This window comes from Alosa pseudoharengus, unplaced genomic scaffold (assembly GCF_046254945.1).
Source record: "Alosa pseudoharengus isolate Yale_2024_CS ecotype anadromous, Long Island Sound unplaced genomic scaffold, YU_APseudo_1.1 YU_APseudo_1.1_scf_11, whole genome shotgun sequence".
In the NCBI taxonomy this organism is placed as follows: Eukaryota; Metazoa; Chordata; class Actinopteri; order Clupeiformes; family Clupeidae; genus Alosa; species Alosa pseudoharengus.
Window position 1 is genome coordinate 24,339,233 of NW_027468576.1, and position 24,053 is coordinate 24,363,285.

The window sequence follows — 24,053 nt, forward strand, 5'->3', positions numbered from 1 at the left end:
GCCTAGCAGCATGAGTCATGGTGAAACATGAAGCTGAAGTAGTGTCTTTGTGCTGAGCGAGCACATCTGTGTGGCGGGATCCACCCCTCCCGCTCGGTCTCCTGCTGGTGGAGAAGCAGTGAGGTGGGGTCCGCTCCGGCTCGTCCCTCCACGGGGGGTGTCTGGCTACAGGACACGGCCCTGGTCCCTGCTGCATTAATTGGGCAGGATGCAGAGAGAGGGGAGAGGAGCCGGACTGCTCCTGAAATATTAAACAGCTTTTGGGAATGTCACTGATGTAAGCCAACACGGAGCCCTGACCTTAATGCGTTTACACAGGACAGGGTGTGGAAGGACCAGGGATTTAGGGTGGGGGCGGGGGTTAATGAGGTCTTTGTCAGGAGGGCATGGCTCCATTTTGGGGCGCTTGCCACCCCCTTACAAGTGTACACGTACACGTGTACACACACACACATACACTTTTTACAGTCTGCCCGAGGATGATGATTTGACTTTGTGTTCAACACTGGGTCAGCATGCAAATGGGCCAACCTGCAGCCAGTCATTTTGAAAACAATAATCCTTTTTCATGTACTCTTTCACTCTGCTAAACACTTCACTTTAGCTGTGAATAGGAAAAGTCGTTTAAATGGGCAGAGAAGTGCACTGCAGGTTAAAGCTGACCGCAAGGACATCTCCAAATAGCTCAGTCATTTGTGTCCACCTCTTATCCCACAAAGATAATAGCACCACACAATTAAGTCTTGTGACAGCAGAAATGCGATGGCAAGTTGGCCTCCCTCCATTTACAACAAAATCTTGATACCAATATCCACAGATACTCGGTTCTAAAATCAAGATGGTTAATTAGGTTAAAATGTGTAGTGTTAAGTTATTAACATACATTCACCACTTGAAGGTGGTGCAGCTGTTAAGGCTACAGTATAAGAAAAAGAAAGCCTTGTGTTTTTTTGTAGCACCTCCAGATATCATAGTGTGGAGCATTCACAAAATGCATCCTATGACAGTTTAATTTAACTGTGTACTTAAATACTGTATGCTTGTGTCACTTGAAGCTAACAGAGAGCTCTAGAAATACAACTTTGTCTAGATTTCACCTCTGGAAATACTCCCTTGATAGGACACGAGGTGTTGTACATTGCTCCATTAAAAAGTCCCTTCTTGCTTTGAGGTCAGAGGTCGCTGAGACTAAGTTCAGGTGGACTGTCTGACAGTTGTCCAAGCACACCACCATCATCATAATCTAGTCCACTTTCTTCGTCACTTCCAGGTGACCGAATGGTCGGATTTCCCCGACGCTTAATTCTTCTTTGAACTGTGAATTAAAAAAACAACAACATAAAAAACACATCAACAGACACTCTCACACAAACCCACATCTTTATCTATCACAATATAAGTGACTACCGGTAAGTACTTAAACTCAGCAAGAGGTCTTTGAATATTCCTTGGTAACATTACAATAAACAAAATCATTCTTATCTGTAACAGATTTCACTGCCCTTTTGAATCCGCAAGCGTGGCTACTACAGGCCACCGTAGTTGAGGCTTACGGTAAACGTTTACCAACGTATGCAGGCCTCCAAAAATAGGAACTGTGCAGATTAGTGGGCAGGAAATTGGCCTGTCTCTTTTTCTGTTCAAATGTCCCCAGGCAAACCATGATAGAAATCCAAATTATAACTCCAGGAAATTGAGAACAAACGTGTACATTTCACGTCTCTGTATGTGCTAGGCGGCATGTATAAAAGACACGGAGGGAGGGAGAGAGGGCAAAGATCTTGCATCTCTCAGCTGCTAATTTTGGCTTGGCAGCACTGGCTGAGTACACTCATAGCCAGCTAAGCATACCCTTTGATTCAGACTTGAAAAGCAGTGTTACAATAATTAGACATTATCAACCATTCAGCTAACCACTGAACTCGCATTCATTTCTGGTAGACGATTTTGGTAGACATTTTTTTCTTCTTCTTTTTTTCATGTCATTACATTCAAGATGCAGACTACACACAAGAACTCTTTGATGACACAAATCCTAAATGATACTGTTTGCAGGAAAGCTATTAGCTGGGCTAATAACCGCCACAGCTTATCACAAACACTTAGTTTGCGGTTCAACTTTGGCAGAGAGAGTGGAATAAACCGAATATGATTCACAGGGGTTCCGGTAAAAAGGGCACGGAGCCATTTGCAGGTCTGAAGCCTGCTATTTTCAAGCCTGTGGCTACAGCAGGCAGCAGCGGCCAACAGCGAGAGAGAGAGGGAGGGGGAAAGGCCCTCTGGCCTACATTACATAGAGGTTTCCTGTCATTTTGCATCTGTTTCCTATCGGTGACAAAGAATAAAGAAACCTTCGTCACTAGGCCCTTTCTGGAGGGAAGAAAATGTATTCTAAACCTCAGGGAATTCTTCTATCGATCATTTATATAGAGAGCTTTAACAAGAATGAGAAGAGAGGATGCCATAGTCACCAAAGTGTTTTGCAGGGATTAAAGTGAAAAAAAATCGTTTGACTGAACTTTTTTCAGGCCATAAGTCATACGTTGTTCATATCTACCTATAGAGATAGCACCCCTTTTGCGGTCGCGACCTATTGGTTTTTAATGTACAAAAAGATGCAAACAGCAAAGTAAAGGGAGTATTCGCCTTATTCACACGGCGGCCATTGTTTAAACCAAAACGAGGCTACAGGGTACACTTACTATATAATTAATGCCACCTACAGGTGAATGCATAGAACATAACAATCCTATGGTTTGTGTACCCTGTAGCCTCGTTTTAGCCGCCAATGGCCGCCATGTGAATAAGGCGAATTGAGTGTTCTTGGTTGAGATTGAGTTTTCCTGATGAACAAAAATATATTTTAGTACCATTGCTGATTAGCCATTGCTGTTCTTTTCTACTGCAGCAATATTGTAGAAAGGCTTTAACACACTCTTATTTAATTACTTCAGGCCAAAAGTGTTGCAATTCAACACCAAGTAAAATCTATAAAATCAAGTTTGCAAGACTTCCCATTTCCTCATCAAAGTAACGAATCAGAACATTCTAGATATTGTTCATATTTCCATTTGTTGCCTCATCCGCATTTAATGAAAACATGGTAATTTTGAGTTTTACAGACAACTCAGTTTTCCAATGAGCAGCAATACTGTGTGTGCTCATGCAGGAGGTCTACGCATTTGATAACGACAATCTGGAGACGGTGCTTTTGTCTTCAGCAACAGATTGTATAAGGTTGACAAGAGGTTGCGATATGGTGAGGGACAGGTCGTGTTGCGCTATGAAAGAACATGCGTAGCCTACTTTCTAAACGTAAAAACGGTCAGCCATAGATAAACGTAGCCTACCTCTGTCGTGGTGGCTAGTTGCACCAGGTAGGATGTCCTGAAGTGCACGAACGTTAACCTTATGGCGGTCTTCTGATTGGTGGCGTGCTAAAACGTTTTCCTATTGCATCCATAAACAATTTTCTTGCAGCGAACCGCGCAAAAGCAAACCCCTGGCACTTTAATTTCTTTACACCATGGCTTGTTAGTTCTCCACCGTTTCCAACAGCTGCCCATCTATTTTTTAACTTTTGACACATGCCTTGTCTTCCTTTAGCAACAACGCATCCATGACAGCTAGTGGCTTTGTCAAATAGACGCACACAAATCATGACGCTAATATGCGAGGTTCTGGTAGGCCTACTGGTTATGGTTTTGTGCTATAAACTAATAATATTTTATAGCAAAGTTTTAAGTTGACTATTTTAATTGTATGGTTATTTTTTGTCAACATACACTCACAACCTACTGTCGTTAAAAGTGAGGCCTAAGCAAAATAGGCTACAAGGCTGTCTGTGCGTCACAAACAGACTGACCCCCTTACTCAACAGTTCGCGATGATGACAGTGATATTATATTTTTTTTATGCTAACACGCCCAGTCAAAACCTTCCATCGCAAATTGTGAAAAACATTGTTGTACATGTCATAACAGACGGGATAATAAATTGCATACGGTTTATATTGCGTCGCTTTACACATAATGTTAGTTGCATTGATTAAAAACTGTAACAATAATAGTAGCCTACATCGGGTGGCATAGCAGGCTATCTGTTCAAGTCATAGGTGACACCCAAAATGAATGACCTCCCCGGACAAGAGTTCGCGATAGTAAGAAATTGTCTGACATTGATGCACGGAAAGAACACAGCCTACGCTTCTTCTCCGAATTCGCACATAGAGCTCACAATATCATATCCAAAAAAGTTAAACGGATTGGCCAACCTCATCAGCTGTCTCTAATGTGTCACTATAATCCAACTTTTAGACCGTTACAGTCCTCCATACGTGTTCTTTTTTTTTTTAAGCAAACGCCCGAGACAAGTGTGTGTAGCTACATAAACAAAGCAAAACTCATGGCTGACGTAGGCTATCTTCTTGAGCGGTCACTGATTGAGACACAGAAAGTTCTCAAGAACACTATTAGGTCTTTAAACATTTACCATCACACACATTAATTCATCGGACTTAATATTTGTAGTTGCCTTAAAAAAGGAAAAGCAAAGGTGATAGTCCCCCCCCCCCCTGTTTTTTTTCTCATCGGATCTGCATCGATCTCAAATATGTCATTTCTAAAATCAAATTGAGGAAATCCGTCCTACGATGGAGAACTTTAATCCTTGTGTTTTGTATTAAGATCTCTTCCTCTAATCCCTAAGGTGACTAAGAGGTGACTAGTGGTGGGACATGTGGTTGGTTGGTTGGTCACTCATCCTCCCTCTGCTGTGGCAATCACTCCTCTCCTCTTAACTTGCCTCACTCCCTGGCTTCTCTCCTACCTCCTTTCTCCCTCCATCTCTGAATCTTTAGGCTGAAAAGCCACATCAAAGCTCGACTCAATCGTGAGCACATCTGCACCCTGTCGGCCCATGGGTGGGGGTGGGAGGGATATGGAGCTAAACTGAAGACTACAGTGAAGAGAAAGATGAGGGTTTTTCCCCCCTCAGTGGGACTTATTTGTGTGCGTGTGGTGTGGGGGAGAGCCAGGTCAGTTGCGGTCAGAACAGTGAGGAAGTGGAGGAAAAACTTAACTGAAATAAAACACTATGATGTGTAGAAGAGAATACAGTAAAAACGAAACAAAAACGAAAGATACAGTAAAAACAAAAGTCAAGGAACAATTGTGTTTGACTCCAGGAACTTATCAGCCTCTAGAATATAGACATAATAGTCAAGGATGTTAGGTGACTCACTACAGTGGTAGAGTGCTGCCTGGATATGGAATAAGACCAAAACTATGGCTGTGTGGGTGAATGCATTTGTGACTTCTGACTAAAGCATGACATGTGCATTCGGAGCAAAGAGGGGATAGTAGCCTGCCTCATAGCTCTCTGAGGAAAAAAGGTTGGAGACTCCTTCTCACGGTTTAATTTCATTGGGATGGAGTCCGGAAAGCCTTCAATGAGAAGTTTTAAGAAGACCCAATTTTTGTTTCTCACAATTAAAAAGTGGGATAGTTTGAGTGAAATTACCAAAAACAAGTGTTGTGACATTTTTTAGTATCAGCAGCAGAGTAGTTAAGATGTGTAAATGCTGACTGGACAAAGGGTCTGAAAATGCCAGTCAGAGTGATACTGATAAAGTTTAATAAATGGGGATCGAACTCCAATAAATCAAAGCAAACTGAGAGCAAGTGTGCAAACCTTCTTTTTTACTTTGAAAGTTTAATAAATGGAAATAATAGGTGTGTGTCTGTCTGTGTGTCCACACGCACCTGGCTCACGCTTGGAGGGCCAAGAGAAGTCCAGGTCGTCCGAGCTCACATCCCCCAGGCTGGGGGTGGGACTGAAGTCGCTGTCAGAGTCCAGGCCTGCCACCAACGCAGACGCTGCTGCCACCGCCGCCGCTCCCGTCGGCTGCCTCCGGGGGACGGTTTCCATGGCTACCGCTGAGGCAAGCGCTGCGCACACACACACACACACACGCACACGGAAAGACAATGACGCCATAAATCTGCCTTGTATGACAATGGATGTGGGCTCCCTTGACACTTGCCAGTGAGTTTTCCAAACTGCTTGTCATCACTGTCCTACAGAACCTCACTATCACATACATTTCAAAGAGCTTATATGATTATCTGTGTGATGATGTATTCTGTAACATCATCTAAAGATGACTGCATGTATGTGTGGGCTGTATGACTAAGTGTATGACACTTGAGAGGGGGGGGCAGGGGGAGAGCACTAGGGAGAGAGAGAGAGAGAGAGAGAGAAAGAGCAGTGGGATCGAGAGAGAGAATGAGAGAGCGATGGAGGGAGAAAGAAAGAAAGCAGAAGAGTGAGAAAAAGAGAGGAAGAGGGAAAGAGATAGAGGGGGAGAGAAAGAGAGAGAGAGAGAGAGGGATCGAGCGAGAGCGCTCACCTGGCCTCTGAGGTGCTGCTGCAGGTGTGGGTAGCCTGTCCCGTAGAATCAGTCCTCTCACCTCATCCTTCAGCTCCGATACAGTCACCCTGCAGTGACAAAGTCAAGGTGTCAGACAGCACAGCAGCGTACAGGACTCCAGTTTCCAGGGTCTAGGCTGTTTTGTGAACCGGCACTTTTTGTGTCACGAATGCATATAAGCTGATAGCATAGGCAATAATCCCCGATAGGCCGTTCTATAATGTGAATATAGCACAGCTGAGGGGTGTTGTTAGGCACGAAGTGAGCGAAGTGAAGCTGAGTGCCGTTAAACAACCCTTAGCTGTGCTATATTCACGATATAGAAAGGCCTCAAGGGGCTTATTGCTTTTATCAAATGGCTACCACATATAGGACATTAAAAATTGATACAAAATAAACAAATCATCATGACATTTAAAAGCTATTTCATCTACAAATCTACATCTACATTCTTCCGCGGAGTCCCCATAGAATAGTTCCACCGCTAGTAGATTCTTATCGGAATTGTTGCTCAGCAACTTTTAATTTTAACCGTTATGCATTCTAAGCGCATTATAGAACGAAATGCGGTCTCAGCTGTGCTATATCAGGAAAATATACAACGGCATGGAACGCAATTCAAACAATCATAATCAAGGACCGGAACTATCCGTTTTATAAGGATGCATGTAGATGTGCATGTGTGTTTGTGCATGTGTGCCTGTGCTCCTAACCTGATGTCCCGGACTTCCTGTTGGGTGTTCTGGTACTGGGAGATGGTCCTGGCCAGGTCAAAGCTGTGTGTGCGGTAACTGTCTGTAAGACTCTCCAGTGTCTGCAGACAGGAGACAGGAGATATTACAGTGACAGTAGAATGACACACACATCTGTACCGAGCACGCACTGTATTACCAAAACAAAAGTCAAGGTCCCAAATTGCTGCTCTAAATAAAAACAAACAAATAAATAAAAATAAAAATAAAAATAAAATAAATCACTCAATTGTTTGTCTGTATGCGACATTATGTGGGTGACTAAGGTCCATGTGCATGAGTGTGTGTGCACATATGTGCGTCCATGCATATGACCTTGCAGCTGCGTTCATACTGTCTCCGTGTTTCTCTAGCCTCAGACTGTTGCTGGAACACATCCTCCTCCTGTCTCACTGTTCAACACACACACACACACACACACACACACACACACACACACACACACGCACACGCACAGGCACAGGCACAGGCACACACACACAGAGGGGGGAAAAAACACAACAAACACACATTTACATGATTATTTCTATATTTCAGACAGACATAGACACAATCCACCCTCAAGCTGAGACTTGTGAGAGGCAGCTGGGCTGTGGCGCAGACCACTGTGTGTGCCTGCATGTGAACGAGTCCAGCTGAGAGGGAACAGTATGACGTTTCCAAGCTTAGCTTGGCAGAGGTCTATTTTTGTTGGCAAAGGCTTTGGTATCAACTCAAGCAAATGCGGTGAGCCTGGAGAACTTTTCAGAACCTCCATATGTATAGTATATATTTATCGACTCCCTACACACATGCATATTCACACACATATATGCATGTAATGACAGACAACTCTAGACAACTTTATGATGGAAACTGTCATCATAAAGAGCAGTGATCATCACGAAACAATGAAATATGAGACACAACCAAACCAGCTACCATAGCTTGTCCACTTGTGTGAAAACAGTGTTTACTTTTGAAGTACGTGTGTGTGTGTGTGTGTGTGTGTGTGTGTGTGTGTGTGTGTGTGTGTCTAAGTGTGTGTGTATGTGTTTGTTTGGGTCAGAACTCACTCAGTTTGGTCTTGAGCTGGTCAACCTCTCTCCTTAGCTGGTCCACCTCTTCCCTGCGTAGTTTGGAGCTGAAACTGTGAGGGACAAAGAACAACAACACACTGTAGTAGCAGAAGCAGCCCCACAGTTCTTGAAGCAGACTAAACTGTTCTTATACTTATGGTAGAGGCATAGCCCTGTGTGTGTGCGTCGGGTGTCTCCACTGTCTAGCTGCGGTAACAGCTTCATTCATTTATTTATTCATTCATTCATTCATTCATTTACATGTATTCGTCCAAAGCGACTTACAGAGAGAGGAATAACACTCACGCTACAACATTCAGCAGTTAGCAAGTTGCTCTATATAAAATGTCAGATGGGACATGCATATCTAACTACACCAGAAGGTCTACCACCTTTAGCATTAGCATTAGCTGAAATGACAAAAGGAAAGTGACTCCATTGTGGGCCACACCTCTCCTCCAGGTTGCCTAGCGATGTGGTTCTATTGACGTGACCCCGCAGGCTGCTCAGCTCATGGGTTACCTCCCTCTTCCACTCCTCCATCCTCCTCTCCACACCCGGGCTCGCTCCCCGCCTCTCCGCCCCCCTTTCCCTCTCCCGCTCATCTGTCTTTTCCCGCAGGCGACGTACCTCCTCTGGAAAAGAGGAGTTTTCAGGAGATTAATGCTTTAAACGTATACCTTACAAATTAAGAGACATTACACAGGTCACAATAATATGTATGTTGATATTCTGCACCCCTCCCCACCAACATCCACGCACACACACCTCCTGAAATGTCAGGGACACTGCTTAACTTAGGCTTAAGATAAGATATTAAAACATTTCTGACAACTTCATGTTCCACAGAGACATAACCATCTTGCAGTCTGTTGTGGCAAAATTACCTTGCAATGTCTGCATTTGCCGCTGCTGCGCAAGTCTGTCTCTCTCCATGGATCGCAAGTTTTGTGAAAGTGACTCAATCATCTTAACAAGGAGAAGTGTGAAATTAGAAACAGACACCTAGTATTTTTTTAGATGTGTGAAAAAATCCTATTTTCATAGCAGATAGAAAAATCCAAAATCCAACAGTCAAATGCATTCTAACAGAACGCACATGCATTCATGCAGAAATACACACGCACACAAACTCAGACACCACTGTATACAGATAGCATTCCATTGCACAATATGTCCAATTACGTCAGTTACGGCATGTATGTAGAAATGCACACTTAAAGTTCACAGAGAGAACAAGAGATTACACATTTGCGCACACACATGCATATATTCACACACACACACACACACACACACACACACACACACACACACACACACACACCAGCAGCAGCATGCCTACCTGACTTTGGCTCTGTAGCTGAGCCTGGAGACCTGCCAGGTCGTTCCACTGAACGGCAGGGCTGAGCGCAGTGGAGGGCTGGGACAGCGGAGGAGGGGGAAGGGGAGATGGATCCAAATCTGGCCCACGCGACAGCTCCCTCACTGGGTACAGGTCTGAGAAGAGAAGTGTGAGGGGATTATGTGGAATCTGACTAAAAAGCACTCAGTCTATATGATACAAGCCAGTAAGTAACTAGCTGTAGGCCTAATCGGTCTTCACTAATTAAGGCTTCAGACAAAGCTCTCGACATTGAACTGACTATGTAGGAAGCCTTACAACCAATTTTAGATGGAGTTAAAATTAAAATGCATTTTAAGATATGAATATGAATCAAAAGTATAGTTACTACTTACCTTCCCTTCCTTTAGAGTACTTTCCATGCGTGCCAAGACGCTCCTGAAATTTTAAGTGTCACTGTCATTGTAAGTATTTGAACATTTGAATTCTTCATATGTCTCAAATATGAATACGTTTATGATTTTGACATGTAAGTCTTGTAGATAACCTTCTTGAAAAGGAGGGAAAAAATGAAGACCTTTCATCAATTATCTTACCCGCATTTTTGCAACACTGCCATCTGCTGCAGAAAGTATAGAACTCAGTTGATTGTCCCAGCTCATTTTGGTGGATACTAAAGAAATGTACACATAACAAGTAGTCTCATCGGGTCATAGAAACCTGTGATAATATAATACTTGGTATGCAAAGGAGCAGTATATTTCAGCACTTTAAACGCTGAGTTTATTTACGTGTAAATGCTGTTTTGCTCAGACAACACCACTGCTGTATTCTGGACGGGTAAGCGCCATAGACAGTAAAAGATATGTAAGCGCTCCTCACATTTCATGACAGATAACGTTACAAGGAAGGTGTATGTCTGACAGACCTATGTAAGTAGAAAGGTCATCAAGCAGGCTGTTTTGGTCAGCAAGAGCACAAATCCAATTAATGGAATTTCTATACGTTCAAGAAACAAAATCACAGGTTCCGAGTTGTCTACTAGCTTCTTTGTAATAAAATGCTTTTTGATGTATTGTTTGTTGATAAACCAATTCTTTTTAAACTGAGTTTATTGTCTGAGGACGTTGGAGGACTGCTAAGTAGCTATACACCTTTAAGTGGGTTAGCCTAGTGCTAGCCAGCTAGTAAACGAGTTGAAGCTGAAATGTACATTTTACAAACAGCAAAAAGCGTCTTAGGTAGGACAGTTTACCGAAAATCTCCGATGTCTCCTTCTATCACCCAGAGCAGCATTCAAAACAGTCCGAAGATCACATCACTTCTGACAGAGAGCCAGCTTGATAGAAAAATACCGCACCATTTTTTAAATCCAGGAGCTATGTCAATACGTCATTGCGCTGCTAGACGTAAACCATAGGAACTGTGGGTATTTGAGTATTTTGAGTAAATGGCACTGACATGAAATATGCACTACGTGAAATGTCACCTTAAAGCAAAACAAGCTTTTCATACTGTTGTTATGACATAAATAACATATGTAGTCACAAAACCATATATTTCAAGTTCATCACTTATCTTACAATTGGACTTGGAATACATTTCCCAGACATCTTTGTGCAAATTTTCTTTTCAACATGGCGAGCTCCTCGACTCATGTGGAGGATGTCGTTCGTAGCCTTGAAGAATGTCTACTGCCACTTGGCTATGAAGCTTATCCCATTAAGGTTGTTTGGATTTGTAGTGTTGTGGGGAGTACTGAGAAGTTTCTGAAAAAGTGCCAAGAAAGTTCAGTTGACGCCAACCAGCCATGCCAATCGCTGGACAAGTTCTTGTCACGATGACATGCTAGCCTATGTTTTGATTTTGTTGTCTGTTACACACGCATAGGCATGCTATCAGTAACAACATGATTATGTTTTAACAGACTGGTTGTTAACCTGATTTATATCTGTGCTTATTTGATCATGGGCGTAGATTGGATGGTACAATGCGATCGTGTCCCCATCGTTTCACCTCCCATACCCCGAGGACACGCTCGCTGTGGTGGTGTTGAGCGCACCTGGCATGTTTGAGAAGGCATTCATACCCTTCCTACAGAGCTACTCTGGTGGGGGACTCCGAGATTACATAGACCAGTGTACTGCACACTGTATCAAATCCAGTGTCACCAGGGTGAGAATGTACTTGTCTTTCGCATGTGCCTCACACTATCAACTAGGCTTGACTAGTTTGGTATCAGGAAAGACTTCAATCTCTTACCTGTTTCCTTTCCTAACAGTGCTTCCCTGACCAGAAGATAGACATCAGTTATGACTATGAGACACATTTTAACAAGAAGCCCAAGTTTCTGGCCCAAACTGCTGCCCATGTAGCAGGAGCAGCCTACTACTACCAGCAGTCAGACGTTCCTGACCAGCCATGGGGCACAAAGGTAAAAGTAGCTTATGACAATAGATGCCACCTGATTTTGGTATCTATCAAAATAAAAATATTCCACAAAATATCCTCTGTATTGTTGATCATCAGGTAGAGTTTTCCAGGTATATTTAATGGCAAGCCACATTTTGTTATACTTGTGATGTTAATCAATCTCCAGACTTTTGTATTTTTAGCTGGTTTGTTATCTTATACTGACATATCACCCATATTCCCTCCTCATTGGTGGTGTTGCCACAGAAGATGTTTGGTGTGTGCATCCACCCCAGGCTGGGGGGCTGGTTTGCCATCAGAGCTCTGCTAGTCTTCAGGCGTGTGCAAGCTGGGCCAGAGCTGCAGCGGCCGCTTCCCGTGGACTGCGTTAAATCCCGGGAGGAGCGGATTGAGCTTCTAGAGAGGTTTAACCTGCGGTGGCAGGACGGCACGTACAGGGACATCATCTCCGTCGAGGAGCGCTACTCCCAGCAGCAGAAGGATTACTTTTGGACTCCTCCAGCAGAGCGCATCGCCCTGCTCAGGCAGTGGGGCTACTTAACAACAGAGAACGAGTCAGAGACTCTGGGCACTGAGCTCAGTCAAAGTTAAGGAACTGAGAGATGCATTTGTGTTTGCGTACGTACGCACATTTATTGTCAATGTATGATTACTGGCAAATAGCTCTCTTGCATTGTGGATCATGGATTTAAAAGCTTTTGCACAATGAATACACTAAAATGTGTATGAACTTTAATTTAAAACAATATCTGTGTATATTTCATTATTCAATGGAATTCCATTGAAAAACACTGTGGGAGTTAATGTTCTTGCCTAAGGATTTTTTTACAGCTTTAAGTAATGGAAGAATACTAATACTGATGTCAGCCTTATTGTTGCCTTGTATTTCCTCAGGATCAGTAGTGTTTCGGATGATCTGAAGTGCCTCCTAGTGGCTAGATAGTGAATACTAAATAGAATTTGTATATTCCACTTTAAAAGGGGAACTATGCAGGTTTTTAGCTTAATTTACCTTAACTGAACAGCTTTGAAGTCATTGGAATATGACTTTTTTGGGTTGAATGGTGGTGTCTGTCTCGCTTCCCCCTAGCACCTGTGAGCGGTAAAACCACCCTTGCAACTTTGGGCCGGCGAGCCGACGGCCTCAGAGACAGAAAGGCTCGCAGCCTCGCGATGTAACAAATTGCTTTACTGCACTACACACATACATGCCAGGCACCGGCTAGAACAAGGTATATCGTTTCTCAGACATTTGTCATGGCAGAGCCAGCGAGAAGAAGCAGAAAGCGAGTAAACTGTTCTCGGAGAAACAGGAAAAGAGGAAACGGTAGACTGAGGATTGAGGAGTTGTAAAACATATACTCTGAAGCTGTAGGGGGAGCTCTGCAGAGAAACCTGCAAGCAGAAAGCGAGAAAACAGCAAAGAAATTTTCAAAACGGCAAAGTTTCTCTTTAACATCATAATGCAATATTTATACATACTCAGGATCCAGTTTTTGGAAATAGAGTAGTCTTAGTGTTCAGTATACTAACTACACCTGAATAATAATTAAAAATAATTTTGTTTTTGTTTGTCTATGTGGTTTAAAATAAACAAATCTTTGTTTACATTCATGTGTTATCACCTGAATAAATCTGAGTCTGATGAATGCTGATGAGCTGCTAAGGCTGGCTGAGGAGGAGTTGGTCATCTCACTGACATACTATTGGGTGGGTTTGGCTGTTTAGATGGTTGGTGGTCAGGAAACAGAGTTCATCACCTGAAAAACTAGGTCCAGGGCTCTTACTGTCTTTAGGTGGGTAGCCTTTTTAACCATGCACTGTGTTACAGTGAAGTGATTCTGCTATTTCATTATCTTTGACTAATATTTTCCTTCATATACTTGTTGGTTTTGCTACAGAAGCAGGACCTCCATCCATGTCAGCCAGGTCATGTAAAAATAATCCTGCATAAGGATGTTTTCAAAGATTTTGTCAATGGAAAGATGATGTAATATTGAACTAATGTGAACACTGACAAGGGTGTTATGTGATCGAAAATGCCTCCTTGTGGCCAGATGATGAATAGCAATTAGAGTGATTACTAAATATAATACACATAATCCCCAAACACTTTAGTAATTCTATATTATATGAACAACTATGAGAAACTGAGCAGCTGTCTTGGTGGCAGTGCTCATAGATATGACTAGACTTGAATTTGTATGTTTAACACTTCAAGGAAGGCAGGCTTGACATTTCAAACATACACTCAAACATTCAAACAACACATTTCCATAATCTTATAAGGGCCAGCACCTCTGTTCCACTTAACCAGTCCTGTCATGTACAGGACTCAAGGTTATTGGGTTGTGCAAAGAGGAACCCAATGGGTAGCATGAGGCATTTACCTACTCCCATTTTGATATCATCATATAAGGGGAGGTCACCATTAGGTTAATCTTTGTTCTAATCACAACTCGTACAAAGGTGAAATTGCCCAGGTTTAGGTGCCTGTTGATTCAAGGGCCACATAGCAGTGGCCGCACCCTTTAGGATGAGTGGCACTGCAACAGTCACTGGGCAGGGACTGAATAAACATGGTTCTCAAACGCAACCCTCAGGAAGCAATATTAAAGTTGATTTTGTAACTGAATATAACACCTGTTTATTTATGTATTTATTCATTCATTCATTCAAGTAAAAATGTTGGAAATGAAAAACAATAGCCAAAACATTACATTAACAGCGTAACACAAGTGACATATAGAACAAGGTAAAAATCCGACAGTTCTCTTTTTAAACTTGCACAAGAAAACGTTGAGGAAAGCAAGGTCTTTTCCAGCCTAATATAACCTTCCCAGTGTCCAGTGAGCAAAGGAACAGCCCAAAGAGGGCCACCTCCCCAAGCTTCCCCTTCTGCTGTGTAGCAGCATCTTTCAGTAACAGAAGAGAGAGCACAAAATAAAATGAAATACTTTTATATCTCTCGCTGTCCTATCTGAGTATCCAAATGTAAAAGAAATTGCTCTTTATACTGTTAAATCCCTACTACCACAGTTGACCGGCAAAAATTATTTCCAAGTTTCACTTCAATGTAATAATATGGCAGACATGAGACTCATCTTGGAGCTTTCTGACCATAGGGCACAAAAGAAACATCACCATGAGACTTGAGTAACTTACCTTCAATACAACATGCATGTGCAGAGACCACCCTGCTACCAATCCAAAACATTCCCAAAGTACTGGCCAGGCGCTAGAAAACATGCAATATAATTTATTTGAGATTTAACAGGTAGCCTAAATTGGCATCAAGATCGTTTATACATGATTCTTACCGGATGTTGAAGTCCTCCAATGGACAAAAGAAAAAGGAATGGAGCAATTGTCTCATTACTGGAAGTGGAAAGGGGAAAAATAATTTGGCACACAATTGATCTACTTATATTGATCTATAATGTATGACTCTTTAGGTTTGTTCTATTCAACATCCAGCACTGGAATTCCACAATCCTTTTAGTTTTTTTTTTATTTCTTGAAAGTAGGTTATACACACGTGTGTTGATGATTCTTCTGTATACGGTTGAAGATGTCCGAGTCGTCGCTGTGCTTCTTTGGATACATTGGTAAAGCGTATAGTAGGCTAAGTTAAACAGTTTACATTAACCACTGCACATATCCATTCTTTGGTGGTCGTTTTTGAAATGATAACTAAACGCTTACCTCTACATTGTACTGTTTGCGAGCCTTACACACCTTGTGGGACAGGTACTTCACGAGTACGAAGGAAGCGCAACCTGTGAGCACAACATATCCATATTCTTTCGAAAGAGTCACCATGATGTTTCTTGCTCGATCCTGATAGTATGTAGTAAAACAGTTAGGCTTTATTTGTACAATCTACTGGAGTAAAACAAATACAAAATTAACTTGAACTTGAAGTTTATTTCGAGACGAACGCGAATGTGCCCTCCCTTGCTGCGTAATGAAAACCCACACTCTGGATGTAGCTCTGTTGATGTCTGCAGCTCATTAAGGCGTGGTGTCCTGATGAGGCCCACCCACTTGAATTTCAGGGGAAGGATTTTAGGATTACTTTTCCTATCCACATGAATGCCATTATATGGCCAAAGGTAGGTGACTACTGTACATTATGTGTTTACATAATTGCAAAAGGGTTCTCCAATGTTTTCTCAGTTAGCTTTTTAAAATGATATCAGATTAGTAAGAATGTGTCTTTGTAACATTAAATGAATGGTTGCTGATAATGGGCAGTGTAGATATTGCATGAAAGATCAGCCATTTCTTTCTACAACAACCCTTTAGCAATTATGTTAGCACATAATGTAATCTGAAAACTGCTACCCTGATAAAAAAAAAACAATGCAACTGATCTCAGCTGGTATTCTGTCTATAATGGAGTGGAACGAAAATGTCTAAGTGACCCCAAACTTTTGACCGGTAGTGTATATATAGAAAAACAAGCTGCCACAATTATTGGTAATCCTAGAAAATCTTGTACAAAATATTATAGAGGCATTTTCCCATTTAAATTTATAGTATTTAAGCAGTAGTAGTTTGCCTATTAAAAGGAAAGTGTGTTGATATTTGTAAGTGAGGGAATGGGTATGAAAACTAAGTACTTGGTTAAAATAACTTGGTTGGACAAAGACCCATGTTTATCTTGCCCCCACGTACAACGAGGAGGATGGTAAGACAGGCAAAACATTCCATAAAGTCACTGTTGGAGAGTTACAAGAAAAAGTATAATTGGGGTCACCAAGTCTCCAAAAAAATATTTAGAAGTGACCAGTACTAATAGATTATTTAGAGGGCATGCCAGGTAAAAGCCTTTCCTGGCATTTAATTACAAATGTAATTGGCAGAAGTTCTTGAATGCTACAGTGACTTTCTCTGGAATTATTGTCTATTGTCAGATGAAATGAAAATTGTGCTCTTTGGCAAGAAACACTCTAGGTAGGATTGGCGTACAGTGACTACTGAAAAGAACCCAATGCCTAATGAGAATTATGGTGGTGGTCTGTGATATTGTGGGGCTGTTTTTATTCCAAAGGCCCTGTGAACCTTATTAAAGTGCATGATATCATGAACTATCATGAACATTTCCAATGTAACTCTGTCAATCTCTTAGCCTTGTTGCCACCAGACCCTTCTCAATTGAGATTGAGAGTGGGTCTGGAAAAGGTTTGTTGACGACTTCCAGCAGGGGCATAACTAGCAGTGAAATTAAACTTAAATTGGTGCGTTAAACATTTACCAAATCGTTTCATAAGTGCAGCAATCTTGTAAACGCAGGTTTTAAATACAGTTGTTTACTCACTTCCAAAGAAAATAGACGTCCATGTCGGATTAGCGGAACTTTTTTAAATTGGCGTCAATGGCCTCTTGGCCAGACGGACCTGCAGAGCAAATCCCAAATTTGCCAAAGTACGAGTATGAGTATTCCCAGGTTATCAATCTCTGTCAAGACACTAAAAGTGGGTCATGATTGGATCATTCATCATGTAAATGTACCAAAAAATCAAGTCTTGCCATTGCCATTCCCTGATCTAAACTCCATAGAAAAACAGTGGGGTGAATCAGAGGAGAAAGCACAAGTGCTAGGAATCTGGGCAATCTGGAGAGCTTTTGGTCAGACAGGTAACCAAGCACCCAAAGGAACCCTGGATCTAATTCATAGTGACCACTGGGTCCTTGGTTACCTATCTGACCAAGGCCCTTCGTCCTGGATTACTCAGTTTGGCTGAGCGGCCAGATCTAGGAAGACTGTTAGTTGTTCCAAACTTTTCCATTTGAGAATGACGGAGGCTACTGTGCTCTTTCAATGGTACTTTCAATGCTGCAGAAATGTTCTTGTATCCTTCCTCAGATCTGTGTCTTCACACAACCCTGTCTCGCAGGTCTATGGACAATTCTCTTGACCTTGTGGCTTGGTTTTTACTCTGACATACACCATCAACTGTGAGACCTTATATAAAGAGATGTGTGCCTTTCCTTATAATGTCCAGTGAGTTAATTTAGGCACAGGTGGACTCCAATCAAGTTGTAGAAGGGCAATTCCACGGAAAATTTACTTTTTGTCACATCCGTAACGCCAGTGAAATGCCTTGGCATTTGTATGATGTGAATGATAGCATTCATTTTTTGTGCATTTTTTCTCATTTACATTCTTCAACCAAAAATAGCAAATGCTCAAATTTCATGTAATCATTCACATCATCGCATTTTATTGCCGCTATGGATGTTACAAAAATTGAATTTTCCATGGAATTGCCCAGAAGCATCTCAAAGACCATTGATAAAAGTAGGATGCACCAGAGCTCAATTACAAGCGTCACAACAAAGGGTCTGAATACTTATGTAAATGGAATATTTCAGTCTTTTATTTTTTTATAAATTTACACAAAACACTCCACCTGTTTTTTTTTAGTGTTAGAGTATTGTGTATATTTATGAGAAAAAAATAATTGAATCCATTTTAAGATGAGTCAAACATAATAAAATGTGGGAAAAGTGAAGCGCTTTGAATACTTTCCGTATGCATTGTAATTTGCAATGAATTTTGACAAATGTTTCATCAAGATGCCCTGTAGAAGCATCACAATCAGTTCAGAAAAATAGCAAATGATTTCTTCAAACATTGAATCAGCACAACATCCACCTCAGTTAATTCCTCTCCATAAGGGTATAAAAAAACAGGGTGAGGGAGAACAAGCGGCGCTGTTGTCCAGGACTTTCTCAATCAAAACGATTGGCATTTGGCATAATTGGTCAATTCACTGCACGTTCATTAATCTATCCTGTACACTGGTTATTCATTTCCAGACCCAGCCCAGCATAAGTCTCCCACAATTCAAAGCAGTCAGAAAGAGTCCGGTAAGTGCGAGGTCTCCAAATGCTCCGCGTCTCCTCTTGGAAGGGTCTGCCAAGCAAATAAGTCATGATTAGCCTACATTATGGTGCATCAGCAGCAGGACCTACCTAGACAACCTACAGTGGTGTGGTTAATCCATCCAGAGTTTAAAATGTAGCAGTGCTGGAGGGAAGTGGTTTTGGGATAACTGTGGTGTTGGTTGTGATATGGTTGATATAAAGATTAGCCCTAGGTCAGATGTGGCACTAGTCGACATGAATTTAAAAACGGGGGAAATGAATTTTAGTTTGACCTATTAGAGAACATACAAACATCCAGCACTGCAGGCTATCATGTTAATGGATTAAAACACTGCACAGCCTAAAATACGCTATGGTGAATAATACAAATATACTGTAATATAAAACGTTTGTAGGCCTACCATATGACACTTTGAATAAGTAAGCTGTTATGTGGTCATTTAGAGCCAGACATTCTTTAGATTAGAGGCTTATTCTCTCTCTAAGTTCATTAATTTTTTACTTATGGTCCTTACCTCCAGTATAATAACCTTTGGCAAATATCACCCTGCTGACAATCCAGATCATTCCCAGGGTACTGGCTATACGCTGAAACACACACACACGCAAACACACACACAATCAATTCCTCAAACATATGTCATCTCCTTATAAATAAGACGAGTGCACTGGAGTTATACAACATTCTTGTTTACTTACTGGATGTGGAATGCCCCCAACAGCCAGGAAGAACAAGAAAGGCGTCAGGGCCTCATTTCTGCAAAGAGCAGAGAAATTGAGTTTTTTAGGGCCCTATCATGACATTCTAAAGTGCATCGTCACTCGTCAAAAGTCTATTCAAATTTAGTAGGATGTCCAGTTCACATTGGGAGGGGTTTCGTTATCAAAAGTGGAGCGCATGGCGCAACAAGTTGTTCCTAGGTTTTTTAATCAGTCATATGGGTGTGTTTGGGGCGTAACATCATTTCAAACCAATGAGAATGACATCTGTCATTCCCTTTAACGGCGCAAAGCGCGATATGTCAAATAAATGCATCGGTATTTTGCCATTCAACGGCGCATTTGAAGGAGGCTGCTTGCGAGACCGTATGGAATAGTCATTCTTAAACCATGCTTTACTAAAACCTAGCATAGCCTTCACGCATTTGCACTCGTCTATTATTTGAACTCATTGGCAAAGTGAAACTAACTTCACCAAGGAGACAGTCAACGACAAGACAGTTATATGCAGTTACTTTCACTATTGACTGAAAATGGGTTACTACCGAAAACATAGGCTGGAAAAAGCAACACTTACCCTAATGTTGCTCAAATGACTGAATAAAACAACATTTATCCTGCAGAGGAGTTGCTTATATCTCGTGACAGTGCGTCTTCAGCTGTGCTCCATACGTGTCTCTCGCCTCTCCCCTAATCACTTTTAACCGTCATTACCAATTTGCAAATGATGGTGAAACTGATCATCATGAGATGTACAGTATTTCGTAATATCTTTATTCTAATTATGTTTCCTATTGTAATCGTGCAATTTGTAATGCTTTGCATGGACGTGCGCTGGTGTGCGTTCATGAATGATAGAAGGATGGTGCGTGCACCTGCCAATATGACTGTTGACATGCGCTCTTAAAATAGCATATGAACAACTCGCCATTGACTTCTGACCAGGTTTAGGTGGTGTATGATAGCGATATGCGCCAGGCCCCTCCCTAGGTTGTTAATTGCCACACCCCTGGTCGCAATGTTTAAAAAATAAACGTGCAAAATACCGAATTCAACTTTGCGCGGGTAAAACTTTACGCCATGCGCTGGTGCCCAAAATACAGCCCATTGTGTCTAACATTAATAAGGCTATTTCATGCCATGTCTGTCTATTCATTTCATAGTTACGTGTTCTGATGTGCCCTCTGAATGCAGTTGAAGATATCTCCAGTCTCTGGATCATCACTGTATAGTTTAGGGTACTGTGGAATGGCAGATGGAATAACAGCCATTACAGTTTTTCTCAGTCGCTTTGGTGCTTTTCTCACATCACTATTAACATTTGCACAGCAGTTAGTGCAATTCTCAAAACAATTAGTGCAAACTGCAAAACCTAGAGGATGACCTGCAAAAGCACGTCACTTGCTCAAAATGGATAGTCCATTCCTCAAAAGTAGGTATTCATGTCAATGAAACTGTCAGTGTCATCAAAATGAGAAGTCTTAACACCATCGTTTATGAACAAGATAGTCAAATGGCTTTATCATGTTTTCATTATGACAGTTCTCTCAGTGTTTTCCAATGCAAAAAAAGGTCAGAACTCGGTGACACTACCTGAACATGCTCAAGACAGCACTATACAGTACTTGTACAGCCATTTGAAAACTACAGTAAAGTTACACATTGCTGTAGTTAGGTGAGTAAGTGAGTACAAGACACTGAATACGTACATTTTTACTGTATGCTCTTTGCAATTCTACAGCATTGTGACAGAATTTGATAACTAGTTCAACAATTTTGTATGTACATAAATCTACATAAATCACTTTTACATAATACCGGTACATTCTTATACAATTTAGCAAAATGTTGTTCACCTGCACATTGTATTTCATGCGAGCTTTGACCACATTATGTGAGAGGTATGACATAAGGAAGAATGTACTACATCCTGTGAGTATCACATATCCATACTCATCAGTGACCGGCACCATGGTGACTGAAGAGGAAGAGTGAGAAACAGGAAATGACATACAGTATGAGGGTCTGGCATGACACGCAACACAGAGGCCTGAGCCCTCCTGACTCTGGCACACATCTAAACCATGAATCAGGAGGATGTCTATGCCAGACATGTGGTTATGTTTTCATAGGAAGATGAGCCATTAGGATGAGCCAATAGGCTTATCACTTAACAGAGTTAAATTAACATAACATAAATTGTAATTATGAACCAGGTGACCCTCTCAGGACCATGTCATTTCTGCAAGACAGTGTACTGTGCATTTGCTTCACTTCTTGACAACTGATCAAAGTATACACACACAGTGTATTGTGTATTTACTTGACAACCAAACTCTCCAATGCCAATATTATATACTGGGCAATTCCACGCAAAACTGTCACGTCCATAACGCCAACTAAATGGCATGGCATTGTGTTGGCGTTATGGATGTGACAATTTTGCGCGGAATTGCCCTACTATTATTATAGCAAAACTCTATACTATAATGTCAGTATATAGCCTATATTATAGTATAGTAACAATACTATATCAGTATATTATATCTATATACTATAGGACTCACCTGAGAGTCCTTTATGATTTAGTTGGTTGACAATATTTTGCAGAGAAGAGAAATTAAAATTGGTCATTACTGGTATCCAGAGTGGTTCTATAGAATCGGTGCCATATTAGTGATTGAGGAGGATGAGGAAAAAAGTACATTACAAAGTACGTTAAACATTTTAAACCTTTTTTGATTTGATGTGACTGTAATGTGTGTACTAATATATTAGTGGATTTTAACAGAAATATTTCACAGGCCTTGGTTTTGGGATCCATTCACTATTAAAGACAAGGTCTGAACAAAATCTGAGACAGTGCATGATTTGACACAGAAACACCATACTCTCTGTGCCTTTCTGATGCTGTTTCTGTTTGTTGAATCTGAAAGTAGGCTAGACAAGTCAATGACCTGCTTACTCTCCAAGGCGACTTAATATGCTTTTTATCACCATCTTGAAAAATGGACATGAATAATCCTAAATATTTCAATGAGAAGTTATTAATCAGAAAATTCCTATGGCACCGTAGAATGGCCCATCTAAAGCGTCCTACATTAGCGCATAGCCTAGACGCTTTACCAGTGCTTACTTGGAATTCAGGGGCCACATTCACAAACCCTTAAAATAGGCTACTTCTTAAATTCTGATTTCTTCTTAACTTTAGACGTATTGCAAAAGTTAAGTAGATTTGATATTCATGAATAAAGACTGTTTTGTAATTATGTTTAGCCTGTGTTAGCCTATGAATGAGATTCCTAAAAAGAGTTCTTACATGTATTCTTAATTCTCGCAACTTCAAACCTTTACCTGTCTTACAAATGTTAGGCCACAGTTAACCTGAATAGCCTCTAAAGTCATTAATGTATGTGTAGTGTAGCCTATGTCTAACTTTCGTTTTGCTGTGATAGGCTACAGTTCTAGCCTATTTTCGCCTAATCCGTTTGCAGCTCTGAAAACGAAAGACTGCAGGCTAAAGACTTCCGGCTTCCGAGGACGCAACAAATCCTGCAAAACTTTGCTAAACGTTAATTGTTTTCATAGTATATGTGTTAGGCTATTATTTTTCAGAGTAGCGAAAAGACAGAAAAAGACCTACCAACCTGTTTACAGGGACTCTCAGTGTGGTCTCAGTCTTCGCACGTATTAGCTAATCTAACGTACCACCGAACCTTATAAACAGTGAAAGGGTTATGACTGGACGCAGATAGGTAGGGGGCGTGCCACTTTTCTAAAGGGTGATGTCAAAGCTTTCATTTGTAAACATAAGGCCTAGTGCTGAACCACTGCGAAGGTTTAGCTTTAGAATGGACTGTCTTATTTGTGTTCATGCATATTTGATATATAATATCAAGAGATTTAAAATGATTCTCACATTTTCAAAGCTCTGTGTCTTGTTTTCCCCAAAAAAATCTATTGCTCATGCAAAATGCCTCATATCTCCTGGCAAATAACACAGTAGCCTATTCAAAATATTGTAGACATCTCAAAACTAAGCACTTGCTAAAACACTGATGACATTTTTGGATGCACAGTAACAGTGTTGGGTGTAACGCGTTACAAAAGTAATGTAATTACTGTAATATATTGCTGTTTGCGGTAACGTGGTAATGTAAGGCATTACAAAAAAAAATTGGTTAATATTTTACTCGGTACAAACTTCAGTAACGCGCGTTACAATGCATTTAACCCGAAATTAAGTGGTGTTTTGTTTTGATACATATTGATACAACAGAGGAGAAAAAATCAGCGCAAAATAGTAGAACGTTATCTCCTGATACTGGTTGAATATGACTGCTGCAGCAGACTCCCAGGCGGACTCTATTTGCGGGATGGACATAAGCCTACGCTCATTATTTTCAGCTTGTCAGAGA

At 41.2% G+C, this 24,053-nt stretch overlaps 3 protein-coding genes and 1 long non-coding RNA gene across 6 annotated transcripts; 1 reads left to right on the top strand and 3 right to left on the bottom strand.

Moving 5' to 3' along the window:
* Positions 1-10,946, bottom strand: LOC143117057 (uncharacterized). The gene is made up of 12 exons (XM_076278519.1): positions 10,841-10,946; positions 10,182-10,258; positions 9,981-10,023; positions 9,586-9,740; positions 9,128-9,209; positions 8,692-8,875; positions 8,238-8,311; positions 7,498-7,574; positions 7,144-7,244; positions 6,410-6,498; positions 5,763-5,948; positions 1-1,315 (listed from the first exon to the last, which is right to left on the bottom strand). Exons 2-12 carry the CDS (start codon positions 10,245-10,247, stop codon positions 1,173-1,175), a joined length of 1,200 nt encoding a protein of 399 aa, XP_076134634.1. The 5' UTR covers positions 10,248-10,258; positions 10,841-10,946; the 3' UTR covers positions 1-1,172.
* Positions 10,947-11,221: 275 nt separating this feature from the next.
* mmachc (metabolism of cobalamin associated C) lies at positions 11,222-13,628 on the top strand. Of its 2 annotated transcripts, none has more exons than XM_076277576.1 (4): positions 11,222-11,312; positions 11,563-11,760; positions 11,867-12,019; positions 12,265-13,628. In XM_076277576.1, exons 1-4 carry the CDS (start codon positions 11,223-11,225, stop codon positions 12,607-12,609), a joined length of 786 nt encoding a protein of 261 aa, XP_076133691.1. In that variant the 5' UTR covers position 11,222; the 3' UTR covers positions 12,610-13,628. The 2 variants fall into 2 exon arrangements, with proteins under 2 accessions (XP_076133691.1, XP_076133692.1); XM_076277577.1 differs by having other exon boundaries at positions 12,268-13,628.
* Positions 13,629-14,664: 1,036 nt separating this feature from the next.
* On the bottom strand, positions 14,665-16,019 carry LOC143115539 (uncharacterized). Its single transcript, XR_012985163.1, has 5 exons — positions 15,724-16,019; positions 15,557-15,612; positions 15,339-15,396; positions 15,184-15,256; positions 14,665-14,933 (listed from the first exon to the last, which is right to left on the bottom strand). It is a non-coding gene; the product is annotated as an uncharacterized LOC143115539 (long non-coding RNA).
* Positions 16,020-18,382: 2,363 nt separating this feature from the next.
* mgst3a (microsomal glutathione S-transferase 3a) lies at positions 18,383-23,369 on the bottom strand. 2 transcript variants are annotated; one of them, XM_076278521.1, is made up of 7 exons: positions 23,283-23,369; positions 22,203-22,289; positions 21,492-21,613; positions 20,803-20,876; positions 19,615-19,672; positions 19,431-19,503; positions 18,383-18,943 (listed from the first exon to the last, which is right to left on the bottom strand). In XM_076278521.1, exons 2-7 carry the CDS (start codon positions 22,267-22,269, stop codon positions 18,837-18,839), a joined length of 501 nt encoding a protein of 166 aa, XP_076134636.1. In that variant the 5' UTR covers positions 22,270-22,289; positions 23,283-23,369; the 3' UTR covers positions 18,383-18,836. The 2 variants fall into 2 exon arrangements, with proteins under 2 accessions (XP_076134636.1, XP_076134637.1); XM_076278522.1 differs by lacking the exon at positions 22,203-22,289.
* Positions 23,370-24,053: the final 684 nt, after the last annotated feature.